Source organism: Bombus bifarius, unplaced genomic scaffold (genome assembly GCF_011952205.1).
Source record: "Bombus bifarius isolate JDL3187 unplaced genomic scaffold, Bbif_JDL3187 scf7180000008058, whole genome shotgun sequence".
Taxonomy (NCBI): domain Eukaryota; kingdom Metazoa; phylum Arthropoda; class Insecta; order Hymenoptera; family Apidae; genus Bombus; species Bombus bifarius.
In genome coordinates, this window is record NW_022884422.1 from 2,739,067 (window position 1) to 2,765,182 (window position 26,116).

General features: G+C 30.7%; 6 protein-coding genes across 10 annotated transcripts; 3 read left to right on the forward strand and 3 right to left on the reverse strand.

Moving 5' to 3' along the window:
* Positions 1-1,986: 1,986 nt before the first annotated feature.
* LOC117208208 (cytochrome P450 4g15) lies at positions 1,987-6,060 on the forward strand. The gene is made up of 8 exons (XM_033449172.1): positions 1,987-2,106; positions 2,319-2,559; positions 2,744-2,941; positions 4,056-4,308; positions 4,518-4,722; positions 4,793-4,987; positions 5,086-5,323; positions 5,399-6,060. Exons 2-8 carry the CDS (start codon positions 2,331-2,333, stop codon positions 5,761-5,763), a joined length of 1,683 nt encoding a protein of 560 aa, XP_033305063.1. The 5' UTR covers positions 1,987-2,106; positions 2,319-2,330; the 3' UTR covers positions 5,764-6,060.
* On the forward strand, positions 6,039-9,564 carry LOC117208213. Its single transcript, XM_033449183.1, has 9 exons — positions 6,039-6,364; positions 6,453-6,673; positions 6,751-6,942; positions 7,018-7,245; positions 7,648-7,823; positions 7,902-8,027; positions 8,260-8,371; positions 8,733-8,858; positions 9,416-9,564. Exons 1-9 carry the CDS (start codon positions 6,060-6,062, stop codon positions 9,514-9,516), a joined length of 1,587 nt encoding a protein of 528 aa, XP_033305074.1. The 5' UTR covers positions 6,039-6,059; the 3' UTR covers positions 9,517-9,564.
* A 1,384-nt stretch (positions 9,565-10,948) lies between these two features.
* On the reverse strand, positions 10,949-17,040 carry LOC117208205 (myb-like protein X). The gene is made up of 6 exons (XM_033449167.1): positions 16,800-17,040; positions 16,113-16,285; positions 15,262-15,995; positions 14,339-14,578; positions 13,997-14,152; positions 10,949-13,923 (listed from the first exon to the last, which is right to left on the reverse strand). The coding sequence occupies exons 3-6, from the start codon at positions 15,373-15,375 to the stop codon at positions 11,200-11,202; spliced, it is 3,234 nt and encodes a 1,077-aa protein (XP_033305058.1). The 5' UTR covers positions 15,376-15,995; positions 16,113-16,285; positions 16,800-17,040; the 3' UTR covers positions 10,949-11,199.
* Positions 17,041-17,796: 756 nt separating this feature from the next.
* LOC117208210 (TWiK family of potassium channels protein 7) lies at positions 17,797-20,150 on the reverse strand. Its single transcript, XM_033449179.1, has 5 exons — positions 19,891-20,150; positions 19,029-19,160; positions 18,687-18,876; positions 18,245-18,460; positions 17,797-17,989 (listed from the first exon to the last, which is right to left on the reverse strand). Exons 1-5 carry the CDS (start codon positions 20,059-20,061, stop codon positions 17,829-17,831), a joined length of 870 nt encoding a protein of 289 aa, XP_033305070.1. The 5' UTR covers positions 20,062-20,150; the 3' UTR covers positions 17,797-17,828.
* On the forward strand, positions 17,817-22,887 carry LOC117208209 (TIP41-like protein). 5 transcript variants are annotated; one of them, XM_033449177.1, is made up of 6 exons: positions 17,817-17,954; positions 21,199-21,380; positions 21,447-21,626; positions 21,730-21,952; positions 22,036-22,194; positions 22,647-22,887. In XM_033449177.1, the coding sequence occupies exons 2-6, from the start codon at positions 21,202-21,204 to the stop codon at positions 22,845-22,847; spliced, it is 942 nt and encodes a 313-aa protein (XP_033305068.1). In that variant the 5' UTR covers positions 17,817-17,954; positions 21,199-21,201; the 3' UTR covers positions 22,848-22,887. The 5 variants fall into 5 exon arrangements, with proteins under 5 accessions (XP_033305068.1, XP_033305065.1, XP_033305066.1 ...); XM_033449174.1 differs by lacking the exon at positions 17,817-17,954 and adding an exon at positions 18,304-18,388; XM_033449175.1 differs by lacking the exon at positions 17,817-17,954 and adding an exon at positions 20,607-20,793.
* A 162-nt stretch (positions 22,888-23,049) lies between these two features.
* LOC117208211 lies at positions 23,050-24,452 on the reverse strand. Its single transcript, XM_033449180.1, has 4 exons — positions 24,115-24,452; positions 23,832-24,011; positions 23,523-23,734; positions 23,050-23,446 (listed from the first exon to the last, which is right to left on the reverse strand). The coding sequence occupies exons 1-4, from the start codon at positions 24,239-24,241 to the stop codon at positions 23,147-23,149; spliced, it is 819 nt and encodes a 272-aa protein (XP_033305071.1). The 5' UTR covers positions 24,242-24,452; the 3' UTR covers positions 23,050-23,146.
* Positions 24,453-26,116: the final 1,664 nt, after the last annotated feature.

The following is a 26,116-nucleotide window of genomic DNA, read 5'->3' on the forward strand; positions in this document are numbered from 1 at the left end:
TTGACCTGGATATCCGGCTATTGTAAGCATAAATACTTACGTTTTTCCCAATGCCACGTAGCACGGTGACAAATTTTCCTAAAATCGTAGATAAAAGTACACAAAATTTTAAACAAGATTTTTTGTTAAGTCCAATTTTTAATATACAATCCTCTTAAAACTATGAGAATTAAAAATTAAGGACCATACAAAATAAACTTTTTTAACCAATCAATTCGCTACTATGCGTCATCTACAAAAATATCAATCATCCTGTTCAAGAATTGCTTACGTGAATTACATTATTCTTAGAATTCAACTTGAAACACTGTTTCATAAATTACAACACAATGTTATAAAATATTGCAACAAATTTTAAGAATATTCATAGAAAATTATTAATTTTTATTTGATTGAATATCGACAATTCAATAAGCGACGTCAGAGTTCCTAAGATAAAGTAACGAAATCATAGTGAAAAATAAAAGATAAAGATTTTAAAGATTGTAAGATTTTAAAAGAGATTAATGAAATACTTAAAACAAACGAGATTTAATTTATTTTTACTAGCGTTACTAATTATTTTAATGATTTTTATCATCATGGCAAAATATTTATATGCAATGACCTTTAAATGAATTAATTAATATTATGATAAAGTTTCTTCGAGTGTGGCAATAATATGTATCACAAATTATAAGAATGAATTCAATAATTTCTGCGCAACCAAACGAAATTAAAAAAGCATTGTTTGTAAATTATGAAACCGCTGACAAGTGATAGGGGAGTAGGTCAAGGCGGAAATGCTCTCTGCGTCTTCGATGACTTGACGTAATTCCGTCTTTCGTTATTCAATTCGATTATGAGATGGAAAGAATGATATTAATAACGATACAAAAAGAATGCAAAATGAGAAATTCCTTTTGCTACGAATTTTTTTTAGTTATATTCTCTCTAATGGAAATGAATATTATATTACAGTAAATTAGAGAAATCTCTCTTCAACTTTCTATGTATCAATGAATACATAATGTAATCATTCTTACTATACTCTCAAATATCTTCATATTATAAAATATTGTCACAATATTTAAAATATCATAACTTTTTGCAAAATCTTATTTGGTGCTTTTCCAAAAATAATATTAAAAAATTTTTTCACTTGAAGCAAAATTATTTCTGTTACCTTACTTCGACACTACATATAGAAAATATTAGTCAAATATAACATATTTTACATATGTCAAAAATTGTTGATTGGACATACACGTATATAGCCTTACGTTCAGCGTAATTCGCGTTTCATTTCTGCAAAATAACAAGTAGCTGATTTTGCTTTATTTTGCATACTTCAAAGACCAGACGTAAAAATGGAAAGGTATAATAAATACAAACATATAATAATAAATAAATTATTGTAATAAATATAAATATAAATATCATATATAAATATAAAATATTGTAATAATAAATAATTGGATCAATTGGATATTGCTGTTTTATTTCATCCCCTTAATTTATTTTCGATCGATTTTTGCTTCCATCGCTTATTTTCTATCGATGATCTTTTAAAATACGAATTAAAAAGCAACGAGATACCGGAAACACGTTTCTGTATTTTTTTTCTGTTAAACACTTGAATTGCTACATATATATATATATATATATATATATATATATATATATATATAGTATATATAGTATATAGTATGTACAAGACCATTAATTACAAGATTAATTACAAGACCATAATGATCTTATCAAAAAAATTTCAGGTACAAGCATTCGATATCAAAAGAATTATATTATTTAGGAAATGAATAGCATGAAACTGTGAAAACTTTCAAGATAAACAGTTTTAATTAAAAAAGCCGCATAAATAAGAAATAGCTCCACGTTCAATACAATGAAGTTTAATAGTTGCAGGAAAAAATACAAGGTGCACGAGCGAATGCAAATATTAATTCCAATAGAAACATGGCGCAGCCACTAATTAGCTTCGCGAATCTCTAAGTAGGGGTGACCGTAGAAAGGTCCGGTTATAAAAGAGATCGCGCGAAGTTGGAAAACCAGTTCGGTGATGGTTCATCGACAACAACGCATCGTTTAGGTAGTATAAGCATTTAGGTGGGTGACAATATTTTTTGTTCCCGTCGTAGATTATGAAGACACAAGTGTATTATTGATATTCGACAACATTCTTCATCTTTGAACTTGAAAATACTGTGAAACTCGAGTGATCGTGCCCAATATGACAACGTGATTCGTTCTTTAAGTTATTTCATCAAGATTTATTTGAGAAGAAATACAATTACAATCTGATCCCCTTTTATTTCCAGATAACATCAATTATGTCTACGGCCGGACCGGAAATAGTAGCCGGATCAATGGCAGCCGCCTCGGCCACCGGATTCTCGGCGACCACTGTATTCTTATCCCTTTTCATCCCTGCTGTCGTTTTATATCTCATTTATTTCCGCCTCTCTAGGCAACATATGCTCAAACTTGCCGAAAGTCTACCAGGTCCACCAGCTTTGCCTATCATAGGAAATGCCTTGGATTTACTTGGAAGTTCCGACAGTAAGTAAAACATTAATCTTAAATAGAGTAATAATGATATTAAATATAAAATAAAGTAATAATAGTTGACATAATTCATATTAACTTTCGAATTCATCTGATACAATTTGATACGAGAAATGAACCCGAACAACCCTCAGCTTCGCGAAGAAATGGAAATAACGATTTTGTTTGCAAATTGCAGCCATCTTCCAGAATTTGTTGGCAAAAGCTGCTGACTACAAAGATGTGGTTAGGTTGTGGATTGGTCCCAAATTAGTTGTTTTCCTGTTTGACCCACGCGACATTGAAATAATCTTATCCAGCAACGTGTACATCGACAAATCTGCCGAATATAGGTTCTTCTATCCATGGCTTGGAGACGGTCTTCTCATCTCAACTGGTAAGTTCTCGTTTTAAAGTTCCTCTGTTTTTGTACCGTATAGCAATCGGTGCAATTAAAAACATACGAATAGTATAGAATGAAGACTTTCCTCATAGCAATAGGTTTCTGGTATTATTTAAATCAACGGTCTACGAATTACAAAATTAAATCATAATTCCGCTCTGAAGACAAATATTTTTTGAGCTCTTTGCATACGAATGTGAAGACAAAATATCTTAATCGATTGTTACAATCTCTTATTACGACAGGTAAATAGAAGCAATAAAACATGAAATATCATTATAAGTGTTTTCTGGTGATAGCGAAAGCAACAACGACTTCGTAAGCCGGTGAAAGAAACGAGATGTAGTTTCACGAGCGAGTGCAGTTATCGTAACTTTCCCGTTGTCTAGATAGCTTCTCCCCTCCTCCCCCCAATCTGTAAGTACCATTTATTCGTACACGTAACAGGGCTTGACACACGTGCACGTAACAACCTCGCGTGTAACCGTCTTAAACGACCAGCACGCATGCACTGACGTAAAACTTTCTTCGCACCCTTTACCGCTTCCTCCGAGCAGGAAAAACTTTTGAATTATAAGTAACTGAAAGTATAAAAAGAAGTCAGTATAATTAACTTCTGCAATTTCATTAGTGAAATAGGTGGAATAACTAGGAAACGTGTAATTTCATATCTATTGTAGATCGTATTAACGCATTCTTCTACCATGCCTTTCTAAATTATTAAGTTAAATTATATATACATGAGAATATACGTAACACTAATAGGATATCATTATTTTTCATCATACGAATGCAGTTCACATATATTGCAATCTGTCTGTGTAAGACAGATGAAAATAGAAAGAAAATGTATCGTTGTCGCTTCCAGTGGTTTAGTCTTTCTTTTCTGTATATCTAGATAATAACGTGCTGTCTGTGTCACGCGAAAATATTGCTATTTCATAAACATTTCGGTTTTCTTTGAGCCACGCTTTTTCTTGAAGAGATCGTGTATTCTCTTCGAAACTACTCCTTCGTTTAATCGATACAATTAAGAGTTCTTCCAAAACTTTTATGCACTGAGTTAAATGTAACAGATAACTGAGTTAAAAATGTAATTCCCATACAGGTCAGAAATGGCGTAGCCATCGTAAACTGATCGCCCCAACCTTCCACTTAAACGTGCTGAAGAGTTTCATCAACCTGTTCAACGCAAATGCTCGCGATGTTGTCGAAAGAATGCGCAAAGAAGGTAGCAAAGAATTTGACTGCCACGATTATATGTCCGAACTCACCGTTGAAATTCTTATGGAAACTGCCATGGGTGTCTCCAAGACTACTCAAGATCGCAGTGGATTCGAATACGCCATGGCAGTGATGAAGTACGTATACATTTTTCCGCCCCTCTTACGCAAACGTTTTCTTCCTCCGGAGAAAGTTCGCCGATATTCCAGAGTGCATGTCCTGTACAAGTTATAACCGGTATTGCATAACAACTGGAAAATAGATATATGTCTTTAACGAATGAAGCAGCGATACATTATACACGTGTATTACAGGCGAAATTAAATAACGGGTGATTTATTCGTAGGATGTGCGACATCTTGCATCTCCGTCACACCAAAGTATGGCTCAGACCTGATTGGCTGTTCAATCTAACAAAATACGGAAAGGACCAGATCAAGTTGTTGGAAATTATCCACGGATTAACCAAGAAAGTCATCTCGCGTAAGAAGGAAGATTACAAGAGCGGAAAGCGTAACATCATCGACACTAGCGCTCAAAAGAACGAAAAGGTAAGGATCAAATCGATCTATAATCGATATACAAAATGAATTGTCGATACGATATTTTTGTAAATATTAGGGCGACAACGCCACCGTCGTAGAGGGTGTTTCGTTTGGTCAATCGACCGGTCTTAAGGATGATTTAGATGTTGATGATGACGTTGGTGAGAAGAAGAGACAAGCTTTTCTCGATCTCTTGATCGAAGCTGGTCAAGAAGGCGTCATCCTTACCGATAAAGAAGTTAGAGAACAAGTCAATACCATTATGTTTGAGGTAAAATTCCAAACAAGACTGACATTCGATATATGTAAATACATAATATAATAATATAGCACGATGGAAGTCAATGAAACGATATGTTTAAAAAAAAGGGACACGATACAACTGCAGCCGGAGCCAGCTTCTTCCTTGCATTGATGGGTTGTCACCCTGACGTACAAGAGAAAGTTATTCAAGAACTCGATGAGATCTTTGGTGACAGTGACAGACCAGCCACCTTCCAAGATACTTTAGAGATGAAATATCTCGAACGTTGCCTCTTGGAAACGCTTCGATTATACCCACCAGTACCAATTATCGCTCGGGAGATCAAAACAGATCTGAAATGCAGTTAGTATCATGATTTTCGCATCTTACATGCTTTTTTTCTACCAAAAGCAGTATTAACAAAAATGAAAATTTCAGTGAGTGGAAACTACACAATCCCAGCTGGCTGCACAGTTGTCATTGCTACCTACAAGCTACACCGACATCCAAGCATCTATCCTAATCCTGATGTCTTCAATCCTGATAACTTCCTACCAGAAAATACCGCAAAACGTCATTATTACGCTTTCGTGCCATTCTCGGCTGGTCCACGATCCTGTGTAGGAAGGAAATACGCAATGCTCAAACTGAAGATCATCCTGTCGACGATCCTCAGAAATTTCCGCATAAGATCTAACTCGAAGGAGTCCGATTTCAGACTACAAGCTGATATTATCTTAAAGAGAGCAGACGGTTTCAATATCAAGCTCGAACCTAGAAAAGTAGTAGCGGCCACGGCATAAAAATGCAAGGACGATTTAACATAAGAATTTTTATTTCAAAGGAAAATTACAAATCGTGGTAGGTTATAGGCTCCCCGCACAATCACACAGCGGGTGACAAAATGCTTAATCACACACGCGAATCGTTAAACGTCATACTTTTCGAGCATGCGCGGGAAACTATTCCCTCAGATTATATGCTTGTGTATAAATGTATGTATATTTCTGTTCATCGTGTAATGTATGAATATATTTACTATTTACGTTGATATTTATCTTATGCAATAAATTATGCATCCATAGCGTTGCAAAATCCGATGTTATGTTTCATCTTTCCTCTGTTTCACCTTTCTGTTTACGTTTTACTCTTAAGAGCTTACGAAGAAACGCTTAAAATAATGACTGCAAAATACAGGCAAGGAAAAAGACACGATGTCGAAGAATTTTTAAAGAAGAATTGCACAGAATGGTCGAATAACTCGGATAGCAACATTAGCGGATACATTGATAATCCAAAGATAAAATTGAAAACTTTGCCCCAAGCTCAGGGAAAAGAAATAAATAAGGTTATTGATGACTTAAAAGCCGCGTTACCAAATATAACTCCCAAAGAAATAAGAAGGTTCTTATTGTCATTATATATACATATAAAAGTGAAAATAATACAAACGCATTTATAAAAATATTATTAACTACGACATTATAAATAGGTTTTATATGCCATATCATGAGGCGATACTTCTCGAGTTTAAAGAACAGGGATACCAACAATCATTTGATTATATGACAGAACTTCTAGGTTTCGATGAAAAAATTTCAGAAAAAACGCCTGGCTCGTTATCATGGAAAAAACCATCTTTGAAAGATCAACAAGATTTTATAAACTATTTGACAAATGGATTTATTGCGTCTGAAAAGAGTAAGAGGAAAGGTATGAAAGAACATGATTCCACTAATTCTTACTAAATATGCTAGTCTATTGATTAAGTAAATGAATAATTTACTTAGGTGACTACTTTGCACAAGCAACGACACTTTTAGATATGGCTCTGTTCTTTCAATCGAAAACGTGGGAATGGTGGTGGATAGCCGACCATCTCTATCAATTTGCTCTTTCAGTTGCGAAATTGATAGACGGTGATGATGCTAAAACAATCACGTTGATACGTTATTTATACGGTCGATTTCTTTGTCACGAATGTTGGTATATAGATCTCGAACTCTTTGTACTTTAAAGTTCTGGAAAATAATGCTTAGGATCATACGCTTAATTAGTACAGAATCCAACAGAAGCTCTAGATCATCTGAACAAGGCGCGAAAGGACTCAGAAAATAAAACATGGAACGCATCGGTAAAATTGGAAATAAAGCAACACTGTATCTTCAAAGAATGCAACATTCTTTTGTATAAAACTCTATTGATTTTCGTTCGCACGGAACGTCTTCAAAATCCCCAGTCCGCTTTGAAAGCCTGCATTGAAGCTAAAGAAAGAGCAACCGATGGTAAGTTCTGTTGACTCCCATTCAAGGATCATAAAGATAAGTAAAATTAGAAAAGTTTGAATGTAAAAATTGGTAGCTCAGTTTAAGTGATTTTGCTTACGAATAACCATTATAGACGATTATCGACAACCAAAATGGTTTTGATCATTTATAGCAGTTATTTATAACAGTTAAAAATTAAAATTTTGTAAATTATATTTAAAATTATATATTTAAAATTATATTTTTTATCTAAATTTCTTTAAGGTTTAGTGATCACAGGCTCCAATTTTTGTCAATGATTTCTTTCATATAAATTTTAAAGATAACTTATCTTTAAGAAGCACTTATTTCACATTTACAAATTTAAAGTAAAATAAAGTACAATAAGACTAATTAAAATTAAAATGAAAATAAAAACAGCTGGAAACATTGAATATACAAATGAAGTCCTTTACGAGCTCGGGAAATGTTACATCGCTGTAAACAAAATTAAAAACGCGTTGCAAACTTTTTCGAAGCTATTAGCTCTCGCCAAGAGAACTTCGGATATCGAGGGTGTTTGTAATGCACACATGGAATTAGCTTTTGCGTACAAAGTAATTAAATTCCTTCTTTTGTTTCTATGTGTAATGTAATCTTTCTTAAGATGTAAATGATACTGGTCGCTCATATAGCATCTAAGCGACAGTGACTACACGGAAAAACATTTGCGAATGTGCCGAGAAAACGCTGAAAATTTCGGTCTCCTGGAAAAGCTCGCCGATGCACACTATTACACGGGCGAACACTATTTGAGTCAGGTAAAGAAATAAAATAAAAAAAACAAAATGCTGTTCTACCTTATTTAAAAAAATGTTGAGCTACAATAATTCTACAAAAATAAGTTCGCTCACAATAAAAATATGCACAAAAGTATATAAACATACAAATTACATAAATTATCCTAAGTGCTTTGATTTCTTCAAATAATAAATTTGTACAATACTTGCTTTGTACAGTACAAAAGACTAATCAAAATTTCTATTCCTGCAGGGAAAGTTACATTTATCTACCAAACATTTGGAAAACGCACTAAACCTATACAGTAGACTTGATTTGACTCACGAAGCTGATCAAGCAAGATGTATTGCAGGAATTTCTAAAGGTTCTTTTACTTTTTAAAAGATACATAATTATATACTACACGAAGTTATTGTCATGCTCAGTTGTTCACTTCGATAAAAAGAAAACAACAATATAAAATGAAAATACGTGTGTGTTCTCGCACTCTCAATTACACCCAAGATCTTTTCTCAAGTATATAGAAATACATCTACTATTTGCTTTATTTTACATATTTTAACAATTTGTAAATATCTACATAATACAAGTTGCATCATGATGTTGAATATTTAATTAATACATAGATTAAATGTACATATAAGTTATCCTTTACGTATTACAATAATAACTGAGTGCGATAAACATTTTTAATGTATACGCGACGGTGGTATTAATTTTTTAAGGGCAAGAAAGAATCCAGAAATATATCGATTTGTTACTACGATGCGGTGAATATGATGAAAATGCAACGTTGAAACTTTGTCGATGGAAAAGCTACAGAGAGATCTTTTGGATTGAGGAGACCTTTGGTAACTAAAATTCAATATGAATTTTTTACTCAGTCATCACGTACTACTGTAATGTATATAACTCTTTTTGTTTTTAGGTTTGTATACTTATGATTAATCAAAGATTTCTTAGACAATGATCAAAATTGAGACAAAAAGGGCGCTTTTCATACTAACACTATCAGTGTGTGTTTCAATCTTTGTTAAAATCAGTTACGATATTTGCAAAACTTTCAAAAGATTCTCAGTTTTGATAATTGCATACTTATATTATATACATGTTTTAATGATGTCCATTAGACTTCTCATTAAATACACTATATGTTTTTCGTTACACTAATCCACTGACTATCGTGTTACGATGGCCATCACTTCCTTTCTTAAATTTTATACATCCAACGGACTTTTACTTAAAATACTAAAACCTCCACGATCTTTATTATTCAATAAAAGTCAAATTATATCTCGATTTTGTTGTTTTGGTATCTCACACTTGACAATATCGAATATATCATACACGTATGTAAACCTGTTCATAATTATTGTATCATAATGTAATTTCTTCACGAATGTTTCAGATACAAAGTTAGACTTAGAAATCCAACATGAAAATTCGGACACGCTTTCATCGTCGTTGTCTTCTACACTTCACAACGATCAGGCAACATCGCGACTCTAAAACTCCATATGTAATAGTTATGATTAATAAAATTTATTACTACAAGTATCCTATTCTTTTTTTATTTCACCTTATACTTATCTAACTTTATATTTAAATATAAGAACTTCCTGTTCCTCATTACAATGTCGCGGAAATCATAAACAAGCGACTTGTTTATAGTTAGACTCATCCTTAAATAATATTCTCAAAAAAATTAATGAAATAATTACGTAAAAAATATAAAGATAAGATAACAAAATCAAGACAAAAACAACGACGATGTACGGCGAGCTTATAATGCGAGATTTTTAGTGAAGTTAATTCGTTTGACGAATGCGTTAATACGTATGATCAATTTATAATAGCAAGATTTTAAAAACTGTAGACTTCTAAAGTAATTTAAACAATTAAATAGGGCAAATAAGAAATATCAAATTAAAAATATTATAGGCTAAGAGGTCATTGTACTAATAAAATAGTAATAAGTCTTGTGGTTACATTGCACACAAACGACTATTCAATTCTTACTTGTTGTCATAGAAAAATTAGAAAAAATTAAAAAAAGGTTTAATAGAATTAAGTAATTAGAAATTAATATTAAAATTGGCCAGATTATACAGAAATCTACCAACCCTCAAAATAATAAAAGATTAGTTAAACACATTACAGATCCCATAATATTATAACCTTTATTTTGCAAAAAATAGCCAACCCATAGAACGACTCTTACACTATATAATTATTAAAATTACCAAGCCATAGATCTATTTTAAGCTTATAATTATTTTACAGAAAACTTCCAAACCATATATTAATTATACTATTCACTATTAAATAAGCCATTGAAAAACATTATAAAAGAACAAAATATATAAGAAATAAAGAATAAAATAAAAAAAAATATATAAGAAATAAAATATATCCAAAAGAAATAAATCTATTTCCGTTTTTTAAATTAGACTTTCCAAACTATATTTTTCTCAATTTTAGACCATCGAGGATTGGTAGCATTCTGCACAACTTGGCCCAAATATCTCCAATTAATGTGCAACGGTAAATTATTTAGAACCTGCATACAACATGTATTCTTGCTTATCTTACTAAAAAAAAAAAAAAAAACAGAATGTAAAAAGCATGGAGATTCCTGTAAATAAAACAGCTATTTACCAAATATAGTAATAATTAGAAATAAGCTTTTTAAGAGTATATAATATAACATAATATAATATAATCTTTTTTGTTGCACAAACAAAAATACAAAAGAGCATTAAATATCGTGTGTCTGTGTGTGTGTGTGTGTATGTGTGTGTGTATGTGTGTGTGTGTGTGTGTAGAAGTCGCATACTATTAGTTTATGACAACGAATAACGCTTCCACAACGAATTATATGACATAAAATTATAGGCATTTGTGTATGTGATGTCGTAAAATATTTTCAAGTGTTTCTATGTTAAAATGAACTCGTATACAAAAGGCTACTAATCTCTGAAAAGTAAAATACCATTGTACACTTCATCTTTTAATTTGAAATACCAATGAAATGATTGTTCCATTTTATACCTTTCATGTAAATGAGAATTAATAATATGATATATCTTCTAAGCAACAGAAGCGGAGGAAACTTGACTTTTTGACTGTGTAAAAACTATATTTAAGTTTTATAAAAAAGTGATCTCATAAATATATATGTATATTTATACACTACTCCACATGTGTTTCATTTTCAGTTTTTGAGTCGTCACTTTTGAGAGATGGCATATCAACAACATTTTGTATTTCATGTGATATGTTTTCCAAAGTCTCCGTTTCGATGGAATCAGTGTCAATATTTATACCAATAACTTCTTGTCGTTTTACAACTTCTGCACTTGCTAAATCAAGTACTTCTCGTAACACTTCTGCTGCCGCATTTGCAGAATCGCTTATTGAATCTTTTCGTTGTGGAGAATCTACATTCACGATTTCCAAATCATTTCTATTAAAATTCTCCTTATCAGTCGTATCTTCTTCGAGTAACACAGTCCTCTCCAAAACTTCTGATTTTTTTGAATCAAAATCATCTACTTTTATTTGCATTCTATTTTCATTACAGGATATTATTTTTTGTATCGATTTAGGCGATCTTTGTTTGGCAAGTATTGTTAAATCACCTTCATCATTGGCTACGTCCATTCCGTTGTTCGTTTCTTTGTGTTTAATATCACTTTGTTCAACCTTCTTTGAAACATCAATATCATTTGCTTCCATGGTATCTTCAACACAATCTTCACTGAATTTCTTTAAACTTTCTTTATTAATCGTTTGAATCGCTTGCCCATTGCACATCGCCTCCTTTCGTTCCTTTTCCTGTTTTCCTTCCTCATCATCTTTAATATCTAAATCTCTCTTTGCATCTTCTTCTCCACCTCTTTCTTTAACTACTTTAACTTCTTCAACTACTTCAACTTTTTCAACTTCTTCAACTATTTTAGTTTGTTTTTCCTCTACCTTACATTTATCTTCCTCATTTTCTTGTTTACCTTTATAGTTTTCTCGTTTATTTTCCTCGTTTTCTTGTTTACCTTTTTCGTTTTTTCGTTTATCTTCCTCGTTTTCTTGTTTATCTTTCTCGTTTTCTTGTTTATCTTTCTCGTTTTCTTGTTTATCTTTCTCGTTTTCTTGTTTATCTTTCTCGTTTTCTTGTTTATCTTCCTCCATCTGCTTATATTTTTCTTTATTATTTTCTTGTTTGTCTTCAGAATCACTATGTGAAATTTCCATTATTTCTTCTGACTTCACACATTTTATAGATTCATGAATATTTTTATCAGTTTCATCATTATTATTATAATTATCCTCATTTTCTTTTTCACTTTCCTTATCCGTGTCTTCTTTAGTTTTAGTTTCATTTTGTGACGGACTTATGATATTTGTTTCTGCAACTTCATCTTCTTGTAGATCTTCTGTTTCTTTCTCAGTCTTATGTGTTTGATCATCATCTGATTCTTTCATGACAAGTTTTACATCAACAGCATCTTCTACTACTTCCTTTTTAGGCGAATTAATATTACTTCCTGCATTAGAATTTATATCTGCATGGTTACTTGTGTTAAAATTCTTTTCACTTTCCATCAATTCTTCTTCATCATCTTCTACTGTAATTTTTATAGTCTCAGACAAATCTTCTACTTGATCATCTAGTGCTTCACTTGGACCTGATGTTTCTTTCATCCAAGTTTCATTACTTAATTTCTGTAATTTTAATTGTGGTTGTTTATAGTGTGTCAATTTGTGTGTCAAACCTATAAATTTATTTTCATAACTAGCTCCACATTCATCGCATACATATGTTTGAGTCTTAAATATATCATCTTTATCATCAGATTTTGGAGACTGCAATTCTTGGGAATTTGTAACTGTAGGAAGTTTCGCGAGTTTTTTAGTATTCTTTCTGTTCGTTTTTCGTATATTCTTTTCAAAGTTTTCCTGATCGTTATCGTCATCACATATTTCTATAGTAACAGATGAAGTACTTGTAAAGCTCAATCGCTTTCTTTTTAATACAACATCCTCATTTGACGACGATTCGTCACTCAAGTCTACATTGCGATTTCCTCTTATACGAATACCACTTAAAATAGTTTTTAATCTTTTACGATTATACTTATTGTCAATATCTGCATCCGATAAGGATGAGCCAGTTGCTCGTTTATGTCTTGTTAAACGGCGGCCGCTATTTTTTTCAATTTTTGGAATAGAAGAATCTGAATCAGAACTTTGATTAATATTATGCTTACCACCCTTCTGTGTAACTTGCTTTGTCTGTTGTGCAACCAAACTGGACTGCTTTGAGTCAGTATCACATATTTCTTTTGCATCAGGCTTGTGTTTTTTATTAGGTACATCTTCATTACTTGAGTCCTTATCTGCAGTCCTTACACTTTTAATAGAACGCTTTTGACTTTGCTTTTCTATATTATTTCTTATATCACTAACTGGCTTATTGGATTTATTTTCATTTGTCAAATTTGTGGCCATTACAACATATGTCTTATTGCCTTCATCATCCTCATCAATCCTATAGAGCTTCTCCTTCTTTATTTTAGAATCTTTTAATACATCTTTCAAAAAAACTGTACAAAGTTTGATTTGTTTGTCATTTGACACTTCTTTCTCAGGTTTACTTTTACAAATATCCATATTTTTCCAACAACATTTACATACAATTTCTCCTGTTTTATGAATCTTGAATATATCATCATCAGTTTTAATAGAATTATGACATTTACTACAAACTTGTGACTTCGTTTGTTCATTTAATTTGTTATTTTGAGATCGTGTGCGGGTCATCCTGTCAGAATCACTCTCTGATTCCAGAAATGCGTTTAAATTTATTCTATTAGGTTCAGTGCTGGTAGTTTTACGATTTACAATGGTTGTTTTTATCTGTAACATAAATATATTATGTTGATTTAATATAATATATAATGATTTAATATAATATACGACTAAATATTACCTTAGGGAAAGTTAAGTAATTTATTTTTTTATCAGCTGTATCTTCCAATTTAATTGTAGTTTCTTCACATATGTTCTTTAAATCTATCAATACATCTATCACATATCGGCAAGATAAACATATGAATTTATAATCTCCATAAACATTTTCACTGTTCTAAGAAATATAAAAATCATATGTGAATTACATATTAAATTACACACCATATAAAATACAATATACAATACAAATATAAAAATATTAAATATTAAAAGTATTCATATGTATATTATTTATATATTTGTAAAAGTAATCAATATTTATAAAAGTAATCAATAAACCACTATATTAAGTAGTTTCTACCTTTGTATTAAGGAGTTCCTGTATTTTGTGAAATGGATTATACTGCAAGTTCTTCTCTTTACTAATATCAAAGATAAATTCGTTTTTTGCTGGTTCACGACATAGACTACAACACTGTCTGCGAACATTTATTTTTTGCTTTGTAGTACGTTTATATTTTTCTATAAAAGAGCTGCATTGATTTAATTCATATGCACATTTGTGACAAATTTTAGTTGGTAATTGATCTGCTTTTAGTACCTATGTAAATAATAAATAGTTAATATGACTGAAAATACAAAAAAGTAAAATGCTTATTAAAGATCAATAAATATAAAAGAAATGTTGCAAGGAAATAAAAAGAATAACATAATACATTTCATATATTTATATTGTGATGTTTAAACATATATAGTTACATTTAACTTTGTGATAACTTATGTTTACTTTTTTATATTAGAAAACAAAACTCACTTTCCAAACGCACAGTTTATATTTAATATAAATGTATCAAAGATTATATTTTATAGAAAAATTACAGCAAATTCAATAAATCATCAATAATAGCACATACTATAGCCAGTTAAAGACTTAAAACATAACTTAAATATCTTGTATTATTAAAGTTTGTTTATGCAAAATTAATCCAACAGCTTTGTATAACCTCTAATATAAAGTCTGCAAATTAATGACTACATAAAACATTTATTCCTACTGTTTACAATAGACCATTCACTATTAATAATAATAGATCTGTTTATTGTATTTATATGTAATTGTAAGGAAATGAATTTAAGCAAACCCTTTGTTCAAATATTTATGTTTCTTAATGTGCACAAATATCGACGCACGCTCAGACTTACTGTAGCAAACTTAATTGAATTCGAATATCTCACTAGCAAATTAGTGATTTCAAGTAAGAATATTTCTCTTTAGAAAACTACCTTAATAAGTGAGCAGATTTCGAGTTGGTCATAATACATTTGTTTATTGTCCGCTGTAACATCCAAGAAAACACCTTCATCACTCGCACAGAGAAAACAGTACTGGCTTGACATGCTGCCACATAGAACTCAAAGAATAAAAACCGATTGTTTAAATAATAAACTAATCAAATACTTCGAAACATCAATCCGAAAGTAATACTAAATTTTAGTTATATAGTCAGTAACAAAATTCATTGAAACGTAGTAGATTGGCGGTAATAGTACCCCACTAAGATGGCGTACAACATACGCTATGTCGACCTATCGAAACATATATATTTGCAACATTTTGACCGTTAAATTTGAATCCTTAAACATCAATTACGTTTTAATTACTGTTGTTATGTAATAAAATAATATCAGTATTTGATAATTAAGGTGCCCTAATAAGTAAATAATAATTGCTTTTTCTCTAGACTTTCCTTTATTAAAGTAATTTTAGGTTTTAAACATTCATAACGCTTTTATTTCATCAAGAATGTGCAGACTTAAATATTTTGGTCAATTTAGGTACAAGTATATCTTTGAAAAACGTGTATCTATCAAAAAACATTGATACTTCCACATCTTCGATCTTTTAGTGTTCACGTTGAGACCATTTTTGCAGTGACGAAAGTGAAAATAAATCAAATATAGATCGATTCTGTTCGTGAAATTGTTCGATACGAACTTTTATGTTATCTAATATTGACCTGAGAAATAGAAAAAAATGTTAATTATAAATATTCCTTACTGAATAATAATTAAACAATCTTATTCGTTATTTATAAAAAGAACATTTTGCTGAAATTAATTGGAGGGTTGATTACCTGAAGGATTCTGCCATGTTCTCAGAAAACTTGAATAAATCTTGCATGCAAGTATTTGTTAAATCTGTAAAACGTTTTTTAACAATAGCATTCATTTGATCATTTCCTTGTTTTATTTTCTCCAACTTCGGTTGTTCAGTCGGATCTTTAATGCCGGTCATTGTACTTAATTGCTAAACAGGAAAGAATTGAATAAAAACGTATTCCCCATAAGATAAAATGTGCCATAGTATAGACGAAATGGAATATCCCCCTCTTAAAATTACGCAATGCCTTGTAACGGTAAGTTTCAGTTTGACCAATTCAAACAACACGCGCGAAACAGTATACATGAATACACGTGGGTAGCATGACGTAAGAGTCAGACATATTGAGTATTTACAATGGCCTCAGTACGACATACACATGTTGTATTTAAAAAAAATGATCAAGAATGATTATGTTTGTAACATGAATAAATTACAAGTAACTTTGAAAAACTTTGTTATGGAAGACTAGATACACATATGTATTTGCAATAAATCATTGAATGAGAATATTGCTTCAACTGAAAATTCATCTAATACATATTTTCCCTTCATCAAATTGACTTTAAACGCACAATTAGAATTTTTCTAATACAAAACTATCAAGTAGGAGAACCACCGCGATTCTACCTTCATATAAAATATTTATTTAAATACGCACACGATACGCAATGCACACAATAGCTGATGGTCGGTCGGTTCTATTTTGCACGATCTGGACCATTGGACCGAAATTATCACCGATTTAACCAACGTAGACGTCACTGTGAGAGCCGACAACGAATGCAGAACAACGTTCTTTGTCCTGCTTCGTGCGGTGCTATAATTTCTAAATTTAGTGATTGCTCGTCTACGAATTATTGTTTTCGTCGATCAGGGTAGTTCAACATTAGAACTACTGATCGAACTCAGGGTTAACGGTTTCTGCGCGTTCGCGGGTTAATCTACCGACGCGCGCAGTTCACGCGGGTAAAATTTTTAAGTTTAAGTAAAGATAGCACATGTACATCGAATATTATAAACTTATTTCGAAAGGAATAAACAGTCGAATTATAAATCTTGCTTTCAGTCAGACACTCGACTCATAAATAACAATTTGCATTATCTGTTTTTTCTTTGGCTGGGTATTATTAGCATTCGCAGCTATATCACGAAGCACAGCTTCTACTGCTTCTTCCCATTTTTGATCTTTCGAATCTTCTCGATTAAAAGATGTTGACCATTTTAAGCGCGGCATTGATATCACTGTCAAAACTTTTCTAAAATTAACAATAATATGAGAACATTCAAAGATTATTATTATAAACAATATAATTCATCATGATTACCTAAGATCTGAATGCAGCGCGGACATATCGCCTCCAGCCTGTTCACCTAGTCTGCGAATAGTTTCAGCCAATGGCCCACTGAGCCTTTGCAATCTTCTCCATGATTGAGCATATTGTCGACTTACAAGCTCAATAATAGTACTCGTCAACGCCAAACCAACCAAGATATATAGAGTACATAGTAACGTGTATTTCGGTTTCTCTATAAAAAGACGATAACAGAAGGTATATAAATAATAATCTATAAATACGCACTACGTGGGTACGAATAACAGTATCCTTTCGAACGTAAAGTAAAAACTACTTATTACGTTGTGGGTCCGCGTGATATTTCAAAAACTCATTTAAGTGTAACATGTATTTTAATACTTACTCGGTACTAAGTCACCGAATCCTATCGTGGTCATAGTGACAAAACAAAAATAAAATCCATCAAAAAAATTCCAGTCATCTTCCCATAACATGAACATACCTGCACCGCAAGCGAGGTATAAAAAAAGTAAAACAATCGCTGTAAATGCTCCTATAAAAAGAATATGCAACTTTATATTTTTGTATAAAAATTTATAATGCAATTTGTATAACGTGCAAAAAAAAACGATATATAATAATATCAAGAGCATTATGAATATACTAATTCGAATATAAAGTTGGTTATCGTTTTATTGGGTTGGCAACTAAGTGAATGCGGATTTTATCAATACCACCTAATGGCTTTCTCTATTTAATACTTTCTCTATTGAACTTAATATAATTCAAATGAGTTAATCGAACTTACCAAGCGATCGCCTTCCTGCTAAATTTGTCGGAACGCAGGGAAAAGAAAAGTGAAGCGGGAGTTTCGATTTTAGGGTTAATGCAATTTTAACTACACCTCCAGCGAATAGTTTCCCCCAATCAGCTATTACTATCAATGTCAAAGGTATGCCAACGAATGCGAATAAGATGCAGAACATCCTTCCCAGATTAGTAGATGGTACAACGTTCCCATATCCTTAAAACAACAAAAGAAAAAAAAGGAAAGAACAACCAAACAAACAAAAATATAGAAACAGTATTTGTTGTTCGTCCACTTAATCTACCTGTGAATTTCGTGTTTTTAAAATTACATTAATTCGTACCTAATTGTATTATATGTTAGGAAACTGTTACAAGCACAATCTCTTGATCGTCATTAATCAACTTAGATTTAAATTACACGTTTAATTGTTATTCATTACCAATCGTTGTAAGAACAGTGCTTGCGAAAAATACGGCTTGAAAAACACTCCATCTTTCAGTTACGATCGGCTGTAAATCTGTCGTATCTCGATTTTCTTGGTCTATTGTGTCTGTCACGAAAGAGACCAACAAACCACCTTGTGCTGCTTTCTGGACTGCCTCTTCGTAAGCACGTAATTTTACGCTAACCTGTAAACATCCCTTGCATCGCATTCTTTCTAACTATTCAAAAACGATTGGTACGTTTCAAAATATCGGTTCGATTTTGATCACCTCCACCAAGTGAGTATTTCGAATCGAAATTTGAAGGTGCACCATCAATGTTGAAATCACCGACTTACCAATGTGCGTAAATTTGACACATCGGTATTGTTGGAAACCGCATTGACGAATGAATATCTTTCAGCACGTAAATTGGCGCGCAAAACTTCCAAACGTGCTAATTCTGCCGGAAGTTCGATATGCCGAAAAACCTGTTAATGAAAACTATAATAATAAATTCCACCAAATTATTTTATGATTTATATATTTCAACATTGTTCTAGAATAGCATAGTTCTAATGTAAGAAATTAACTTTGTTTACTAACGACATTTAATACACTTGTTTGTAAACCTCTTGACTCTCAAGTGGTTGGTCTTTCAACATCATTTTACGTGCTTCAAATATATGTTCGGTTTGCATTTTGATAATGTCGCTAATTATTTTATTCCGTGAGTTTATTACTAGGTAATATTCTTTCAAAGATAACATACAAATTCATTTTTTAAAAATTGCAAACTAAAAGATAAACAATATATGTAAACGTTTAACAAAGGAGGTTAGTATTAATCGCATCGAGCCATGCGATTGGTCAATTGCTAAAAATAAAGACACCAAATGGAAATCCAGATCCGCGTTGTTATTTCTGTAAATATTACATTCTATAAACTTGCGTAAATAAATAGTTAAAAAATTGGAATATTCATTGGTATGTTTAATAATATCAAGAAAATACCATTTGTCATTAAAAATCTTTCTATACATTTTTACATTATTTATAACATTCCTTTAAAGCGTAATTATTTATAAAAGAGTAATTTTTCATCGAATTGTTCTTTTCATATTTAACAGCAACTTTATATAATTATTTGACGAAAAATGCAGTAGCTATTTCTATTTAGTTTTTTTAATTTAAACGTGCACGTTTAAAAGTTTAACTTACTAAACCACCAATTGCTGTATAAAGCATCAATGCAATCAAAAGTCCAACGTGACCAGCAATCGACTTGATTTTTTGTATATGTTGCTTTTGAAACAATCTTCTTTCTTCTGTAGTTTGTCCGACATTTTCTTCAGTAAATCCCACAGATAAATCAGACTTTTTGATCGACATTTTAAACACACGCGTTTTGCGAAACACGTAACTGCTTCTTATACTCGAGGGAGACTGATTGGGTTCACCCGAATCTTCTACAATCACTTCGGTTATTTCCGTACGGAAGAGCGAAGGAACTGTGGTCTTAAAACTTCGCCCAGAATTCAATTTTGTCAAGTATCTTTAGATATGATCGATATTACATATTTTTAAGCAGTGCCTGGTGTTTGATAATTACATGATCTTCTCCTATCATATACTTAAATTTTACTTATTTAAATTCATTCTAATCTTTTCAGTCATTCTAATATTTTATTTTTGAGAACATTTTAGTTAGCAATCCAAACATACCAAAAGTTTTAATTTTTTATACTACATTCACGGTAATTTATTATGAACACATTTTCGTGGAGAAAATATATATTTTGTAATTCAGATTGACCTATACTAAAAAAATATGTTGATAATATTGCAATGAAATGTTATTTTTAATATGGAAATATGTAAGTACTTACATACATTGTACATATATTTTATAAAAGGTATACAATTTTTGCAAGTAAGCGCTCTGCGTACAGTCGGTAATGAAGTATTATGAACAGACTGCGATTGTCATGTTCGAAAGAAATTTTCAATAAGGAAACGAATAATTATTCAAACAAAAATAGCAGCGATCGCTAGATAATTGGAATAACATCCGTAATGTTATTTGACTATAAATTTAATAATTAAGCTTAATAACTAGTTTTCGTGAGTATACCTTATGTATATACAAACAGTATGTGACAGTTTATAGAATATTATTATAACAGTTAATGAAATAAAAATAAATCTGGTATTAATTATAAAATACATTAAAATACATAAAATCTAGTATTGCATTATAATATAATAAAGATGCAAAATGTTACGGTTAAAACATGCAAGCGAATATGGCATTTTGTTAGGTTATTGAATCAATATCTATAAACATTCTACTTTATTCTTAATTAATTATATAGATTATCTATTGTTTCATTCAATTTCCATAAATCTAAATTGTATTAATATTTATAATTATGTTACATAGATAGACAAATATCTTTCAAATGTGGTTATTGTGTAAATTTTTTAATTTGTATCAATGTAATATGTTCTATAATAAATATATTTTAGATCATGACAGCAGTGAAAGTTCATGGTGGAATTGACATTTTGAGGCTTCCTGTTAATCAAGAAGAACATGTATTTCCTCCGTGGCATATCAAATACACGCAGTCACACATACTTCATTCTAAATGTTCTAAGAGTGAAAATGGTTGTGGCGATAAGGATGCTGATGCCTGTCAATTTTGCATGTACATTAGATAACTTTGATTATGTATAGAATTGTGGTGAATTATATTATATAAGTACTTCTACAGTTTCAGCCGTACCTTAGAATTGCCGCACATGCCAGACATGGTATTTCCAAATAATATATTAACTTTAAAACATCAGGATGGTGCATCCATGCAATTCAATGCATTAGATGCTTTAAGAACTGTATCAAATGGAAAAATTAATATTCAATTAGCATGTGCAGAAGCTTGGAAAGAATCCAGGTACAGATATGTATACTCATATGTATTCACTTTATTTATCAATACATTTTTTAATAGTAATAATAATACATGTATGTATATATATATATATATTATTCCATAGATCAGAAAGCAGTGAATATTTGGAAGAAAAAGTAAAACCATTTGATTGGACATTTACCAGTAATTATACTGGGACGATATCTAATTTTGAAATTCAGGAAACTAATGAACGAATTGACGTGGATAAATTAAAAAGGAGAGATAAAATCCTGTTTTATCATGATTTAACATTGTTTGAAGATGAACTTCATGATAATGGCATTGCAGTTTGCTCTGTAAAAATTGTAAGTCACTATATGAATACATTTGTCCTAAAAAAGAAGTATATAACTTGTTTTATCCTAATTTTATTTACTGATTTAAATAGCGAGTTATGCCAACTAGCTTTTTCATTTTATTGAGATATTTTCTGAGAATTGATGGTGTAATGTTGAGGATAAATGATACGCGGCTGTATCATGAATTTGGTCAAGATTATATATTAAGAGAATATACATCAAGAGAAGCCAGGGTTGAAGAAATACGTGTAAGTAATTGTTTAATATAGTTTTAATACAAACAATACTCTAGAACAAAACTATAACAGCTCGTGTTTTATCCATACCAATAATATGACATGTCAGTGATTTTGCTTTCAAAATTTAGATTGCCTTGCAATGCAATGACAAAACATTTTTATTTTCATTTTTTGTTAATAAAAATTTCAATAAAATGATGGTGAATTTTTTTCTAATTGAAATGAGATTAAACACAATATTATTATAATATTATATAAAATGTTACATACATATTAAATTTATTTTTTGCTTGTCCTTTTAAAATGTACTGTGTTTCTCTTAAGATATAGACTGTGCTTTTTTAAACGTACTGTTTATTGATATTTTATGGATAACCAAACTCCTGAGTTTCTATGAAGTCTCTACTCTACTACATAAACAAAATAACAATTAGAATGAACCAGAAATTAATTTTTTTTAGGTTCCACCATCACTTTTTGTAGAGCCAAGCGAAATAGCACCACATTTGCCCTTAACTGGATGTCAGTATCATAAGCTAATAATGATGTCAAGTAAAACAGAATTAGTCACAAACAACGACAACGAATTGGTTAATGAAATAGTAACAGCCAGTGTAACACCTAGAGCTAATATAAGTGAAATAGACAATTCTGTTACCTAAAATTTCCATTTATATATAAATATATCACAATCTGAAACAATCAAATGTGCATTTATTGAAAAAAGACATTGCCATGTAACCTTTCATTGTGTGTGAATTTTCAATTTAATTAATAATAAAAAATTTTTAATTCGATATATAATATTTAACACATGAATAATGCATCCAAAATGTTCTAAATAAATGCTTTTTCAGTAATATATCTAGTACCATTATAATTGTTTTATTCCATCATTTAACAATTGTATAGAATTGTCACATTTTATATCTGTAATATATAGTAGAATCTATTTTTATTTCTATGTTTTGGAAGAAGATGCTGTTTCATTTAAATTTTCATCATATCGTCTTCTAACAACTGTATTTATCCACAAAAGCAATATTTTATTATATTTGTGTTCACTTATGCAAGTAATTCTGTTTGCAAGAAAATATAGTTTGGCATTAAATAAATCTTCACATGTAATTTCTTCACTTGATTTCTTTGTGTACATAAAATCAAATGTACAGTAACCTACTGCATGTACATGAGCACAACGTTTTAGTTTTCTACCCAATGTCCCATTATTTGTCTCCAGTGACCAATTATGTTCAAAAATCTATATAATAAATATATACGTTAATATTATCTTGATCTTTCATATATTACAGTTAAAATTACATTTTATCACTTACAGCTATATCAGATATACTTGTCCCAGGAGAATACACAAATTTCGGACGGGGATTTGGTAAATGTTTTGGGCACTTTTGAGTTTTTAACGATTTAATATCTATATTCTTTGCACTTTTATTATATTTAATGTCAATTTTCTTTCTTCGCAATGCAGCTCTTTTGAAATCTTCTTTCTCATAATAAATAATAATATTTCCTGTTCCATCATCAACTATAACAATTTTTATTTAAATTACTTGTTTAACGCAAAGACCTTTATTAAAGCTTACAGATATTACTTGTCAATTCACATAGTTTATATTACTTACCATGATATTCATAATATTTAGGATCTTCAGAAACATCTATCACAAATCCGACTATTTCTATTTTTCTTATTTTAATATAAGGCATATTGAGAGGATGAAATTTGACATGTTTACCCTCAAAATAAGGTATAAATCTATACAATTCCATTATTAAGAAGGGTTCAAAAATTTCTATATTATCTAAAATAATTTACTGTGCTTGTAATAATACATAATATTTATATAATGATATATTTAAAATTTATACTACTTATCAATTATTGCATTTAATGTTTTAATCCACCTTCAAAGTTTTTATGTTTGAAATTGACCCACTCTTTTTCATCAGATAGATACTGCGGAAAATCATAATCTCCTTTGTATGAAACAAAATCTTCGTTGATTTCTTTTGGTAAATCCGTCCAATTCATTAGATCTATATTTGCTATATTTGTTATATTTTCTAATTAAAAAGAATATATAATTTAAAAGAAGATCTAGAGAAATTCACTACACACCACATTTTATTTCAGTATAAATAACGTTTAGAAAATTTAGCAGCATGTATTAAGTGTTTACATTCACGTATGTTGAGATGAAAGATTTGGCGCGAAGAAGTTTGTTACCAGTAGAAAAGCACTTGAAAGATTCAAGTCTTTATTTTAAGCAATATTAAATTTGGACGTTTGCCACTAGAGTGCACTGTTAGTTCCATTTTAAAATTGTAATCTTGGCGCTGGATTAATTTTAAAATATATCAGGCAAATACAATCGATAATTTGAAAAGATAAAATGCAAAGCGAATTGAAATTAAAAAATTATTTATTTATATTTTTATTAAATATTACAAATGCAAGCGATGTAAAATAGAATGAAAATAAATAAAAAATAAAACTTAAAAATCAGTTTACAGTCAAATAGATGTAGACAATTTAAATTTTTTACTAAACTTATATGGAATCAATACTTATACGCAACGTATAAGTAAGATATTAAAAGAGATGTAAGAATATTCATAGTCTTTTAGTATAAAACAACAAGAATCTTTGTATTCAAATTATATTACAAAAATTATGTTATAAAAAAATTCTAGTTTTACGAGAATGTGCAACTTGTATTGATGGAACATTTTTGAATGATAGTAAGTGACATCAGCAGTGTTTGCATCTATGAATAGCTGAATGATCAAAGGCACGGACACACAGTGTTTCCTTCGGTTGAAACCGTAATTGCTGTTACCAGTCGTATTGTATCGCAGTAGACTACCACGGATCAAGTCCCGTGTGCATTGTTCCTTTACACACCGTCTGACCTTGGGAAGGTCACGCCTGTTACACGCACCTCGCATTCCTCGAATCCCCCGCGTTCCATTCTTCGCGGAGGCAAGCTTACTTCGATAAGCAATAACGTCTCATTTCATGCACACTAATGTATACCTCTTGTGAATTAAGTAGCGGATTCCAGTTTTTTGTTTTGGTTTGTTATAATTTAAATATAAAACGGAAGTCTAATATTGTTATAAAAAAAGATTAGTTTAAGAATATTTCCTTCAAAAGCAAGGATTCTTTAGTTTTCGTTGTTTCAACCGGATAATATGAACAATTCCTAATAAAACAGATCGTTCTTAAAATTTCAATAGTTTGTATTTGTAGCATCTCGCATGCATGTTTTAATAAGCATTACAGTTGCTGACACATGATGTACGATACACCGTAGAAAAGCAAGCGAATGCTAATGATAAAAATATTATCAAAAGTTTCCTATAAGTTAACCTAGAAAAATGTATTAGGTTACATTCTCTAATGTTTAAAAATGTTTGCAATTCATTTCTATGTAAATAAATAAATAATGCACCCTTTATTTACTTGTCTTTCATTCAATAAACGTTGAAAACGAAGATATGTACTATTATCTTTTCTGAATATCATATGCGTTTCTAGTGTAATAGGTGTTTCGAGTAGGTGGCGCCACGAGTAATCTTTCGGCCCGCGAAGAATTTAAAATACATTAAAATTTTAATTTGAAAATTTGCGCCTCGAAGTGTAACGAGAAAACAAGAATAAAGTACAAGTAGAAATTTCTTCGACAATATCGATCTATCAAGAAAAACATTATAATATCCAAACGCGACAAGGATTCTCTGGAAGATTGCAATGGCAAGGAGACAGCCTTTTCTGGTTGATCTAGCGATATAAAAAGGTAGAGGAAGGAAGAAGAAGCGAAGCGAATCAATCATTGTTCGACCAACATTGTGACACGATATCTGTACCTATGAAAGAAACACGTAGAAAAACTGTTGAGCTTCG

Coding starts and splice junctions, on each gene's coding strand:
- LOC117208208 (XM_033449172.1), top strand. CDS start 2,331: ATGTCTACGGCCGGACCGGAAATAGTAGCCGGATCAATGGCAGCCGCC. Junction 2,942..4,055: donor CGGTCTTCTCATCTCAACTG/GTAAGTTCTCGT, acceptor ATTCCCATACAG/GTCAGAAATGGCGTAGCCAT. Junction 4,988..5,085: donor TCAATACCATTATGTTTGAG/GTAAAATTCCAA, acceptor TTTAAAAAAAAG/GGACACGATACAACTGCAGC.
- LOC117208213 (XM_033449183.1), top strand. CDS start 6,060: ATGTTATGTTTCATCTTTCCTCTGTTTCACCTTTCTGTTTACGTTTTA. Junction 6,674..6,750: donor TGAAAAGAGTAAGAGGAAAG/GTATGAAAGAAC, acceptor TAATTTACTTAG/GTGACTACTTTGCACAAGCA. Junction 8,859..9,415: donor TTGGATTGAGGAGACCTTTG/GTAACTAAAATT, acceptor CGAATGTTTCAG/ATACAAAGTTAGACTTAGAA.
- LOC117208205 (XM_033449167.1), bottom strand. CDS start 15,375: ATGTCAAGCCAGTACTGTTTTCTCTGTGCGAGTGATGAAGGTGTTTTC. Junction 14,153..14,338: donor AGGAACTCCTTAATACAAAG/GTAGAAACTACT, acceptor TATATTTCTTAG/AACAGTGAAAATGTTTATGG. Junction 13,924..13,996: donor ATTACTTAACTTTCCCTAAG/GTAATATTTAGT, acceptor TTTATGTTACAG/ATAAAAACAACCATTGTAAA.
- LOC117208209 (XM_033449174.1), top strand. Junction 21,381..21,446: donor GATGCCTGTCAATTTTGCAT/GTACATTAGATA, acceptor GTACTTCTACAG/TTTCAGCCGTACCTTAGAAT. Junction 21,627..21,729: donor GAAGCTTGGAAAGAATCCAG/GTACAGATATGT, acceptor ATTATTCCATAG/ATCAGAAAGCAGTGAATATT.
- LOC117208210 (XM_033449179.1), bottom strand. CDS start 20,061: ATGTCGATCAAAAAGTCTGATTTATCTGTGGGATTTACTGAAGAAAAT. Junction 18,877..19,028: donor TGTCAAATTTACGCACATTG/GTAAGTCGGTGA, acceptor GGATGTTTACAG/GTTAGCGTAAAATTACGTGC. Junction 17,990..18,244: donor AGCAGGAAGGCGATCGCTTG/GTAAGTTCGATT, acceptor TTCTTTTTATAG/GAGCATTTACAGCGATTGTT.
- LOC117208211 (XM_033449180.1), bottom strand. CDS start 24,241: ATGAATTGGACGGATTTACCAAAAGAAATCAACGAAGATTTTGTTTCA. Junction 24,012..24,114: donor CAAACATAAAAACTTTGAAG/GTGGATTAAAAC, acceptor AAATTATTTTAG/ATAATATAGAAATTTTTGAA. Junction 23,735..23,831: donor TAAATATTATGAATATCATG/GTAAGTAATATA, acceptor AAATTGTTATAG/TTGATGATGGAACAGGAAAT.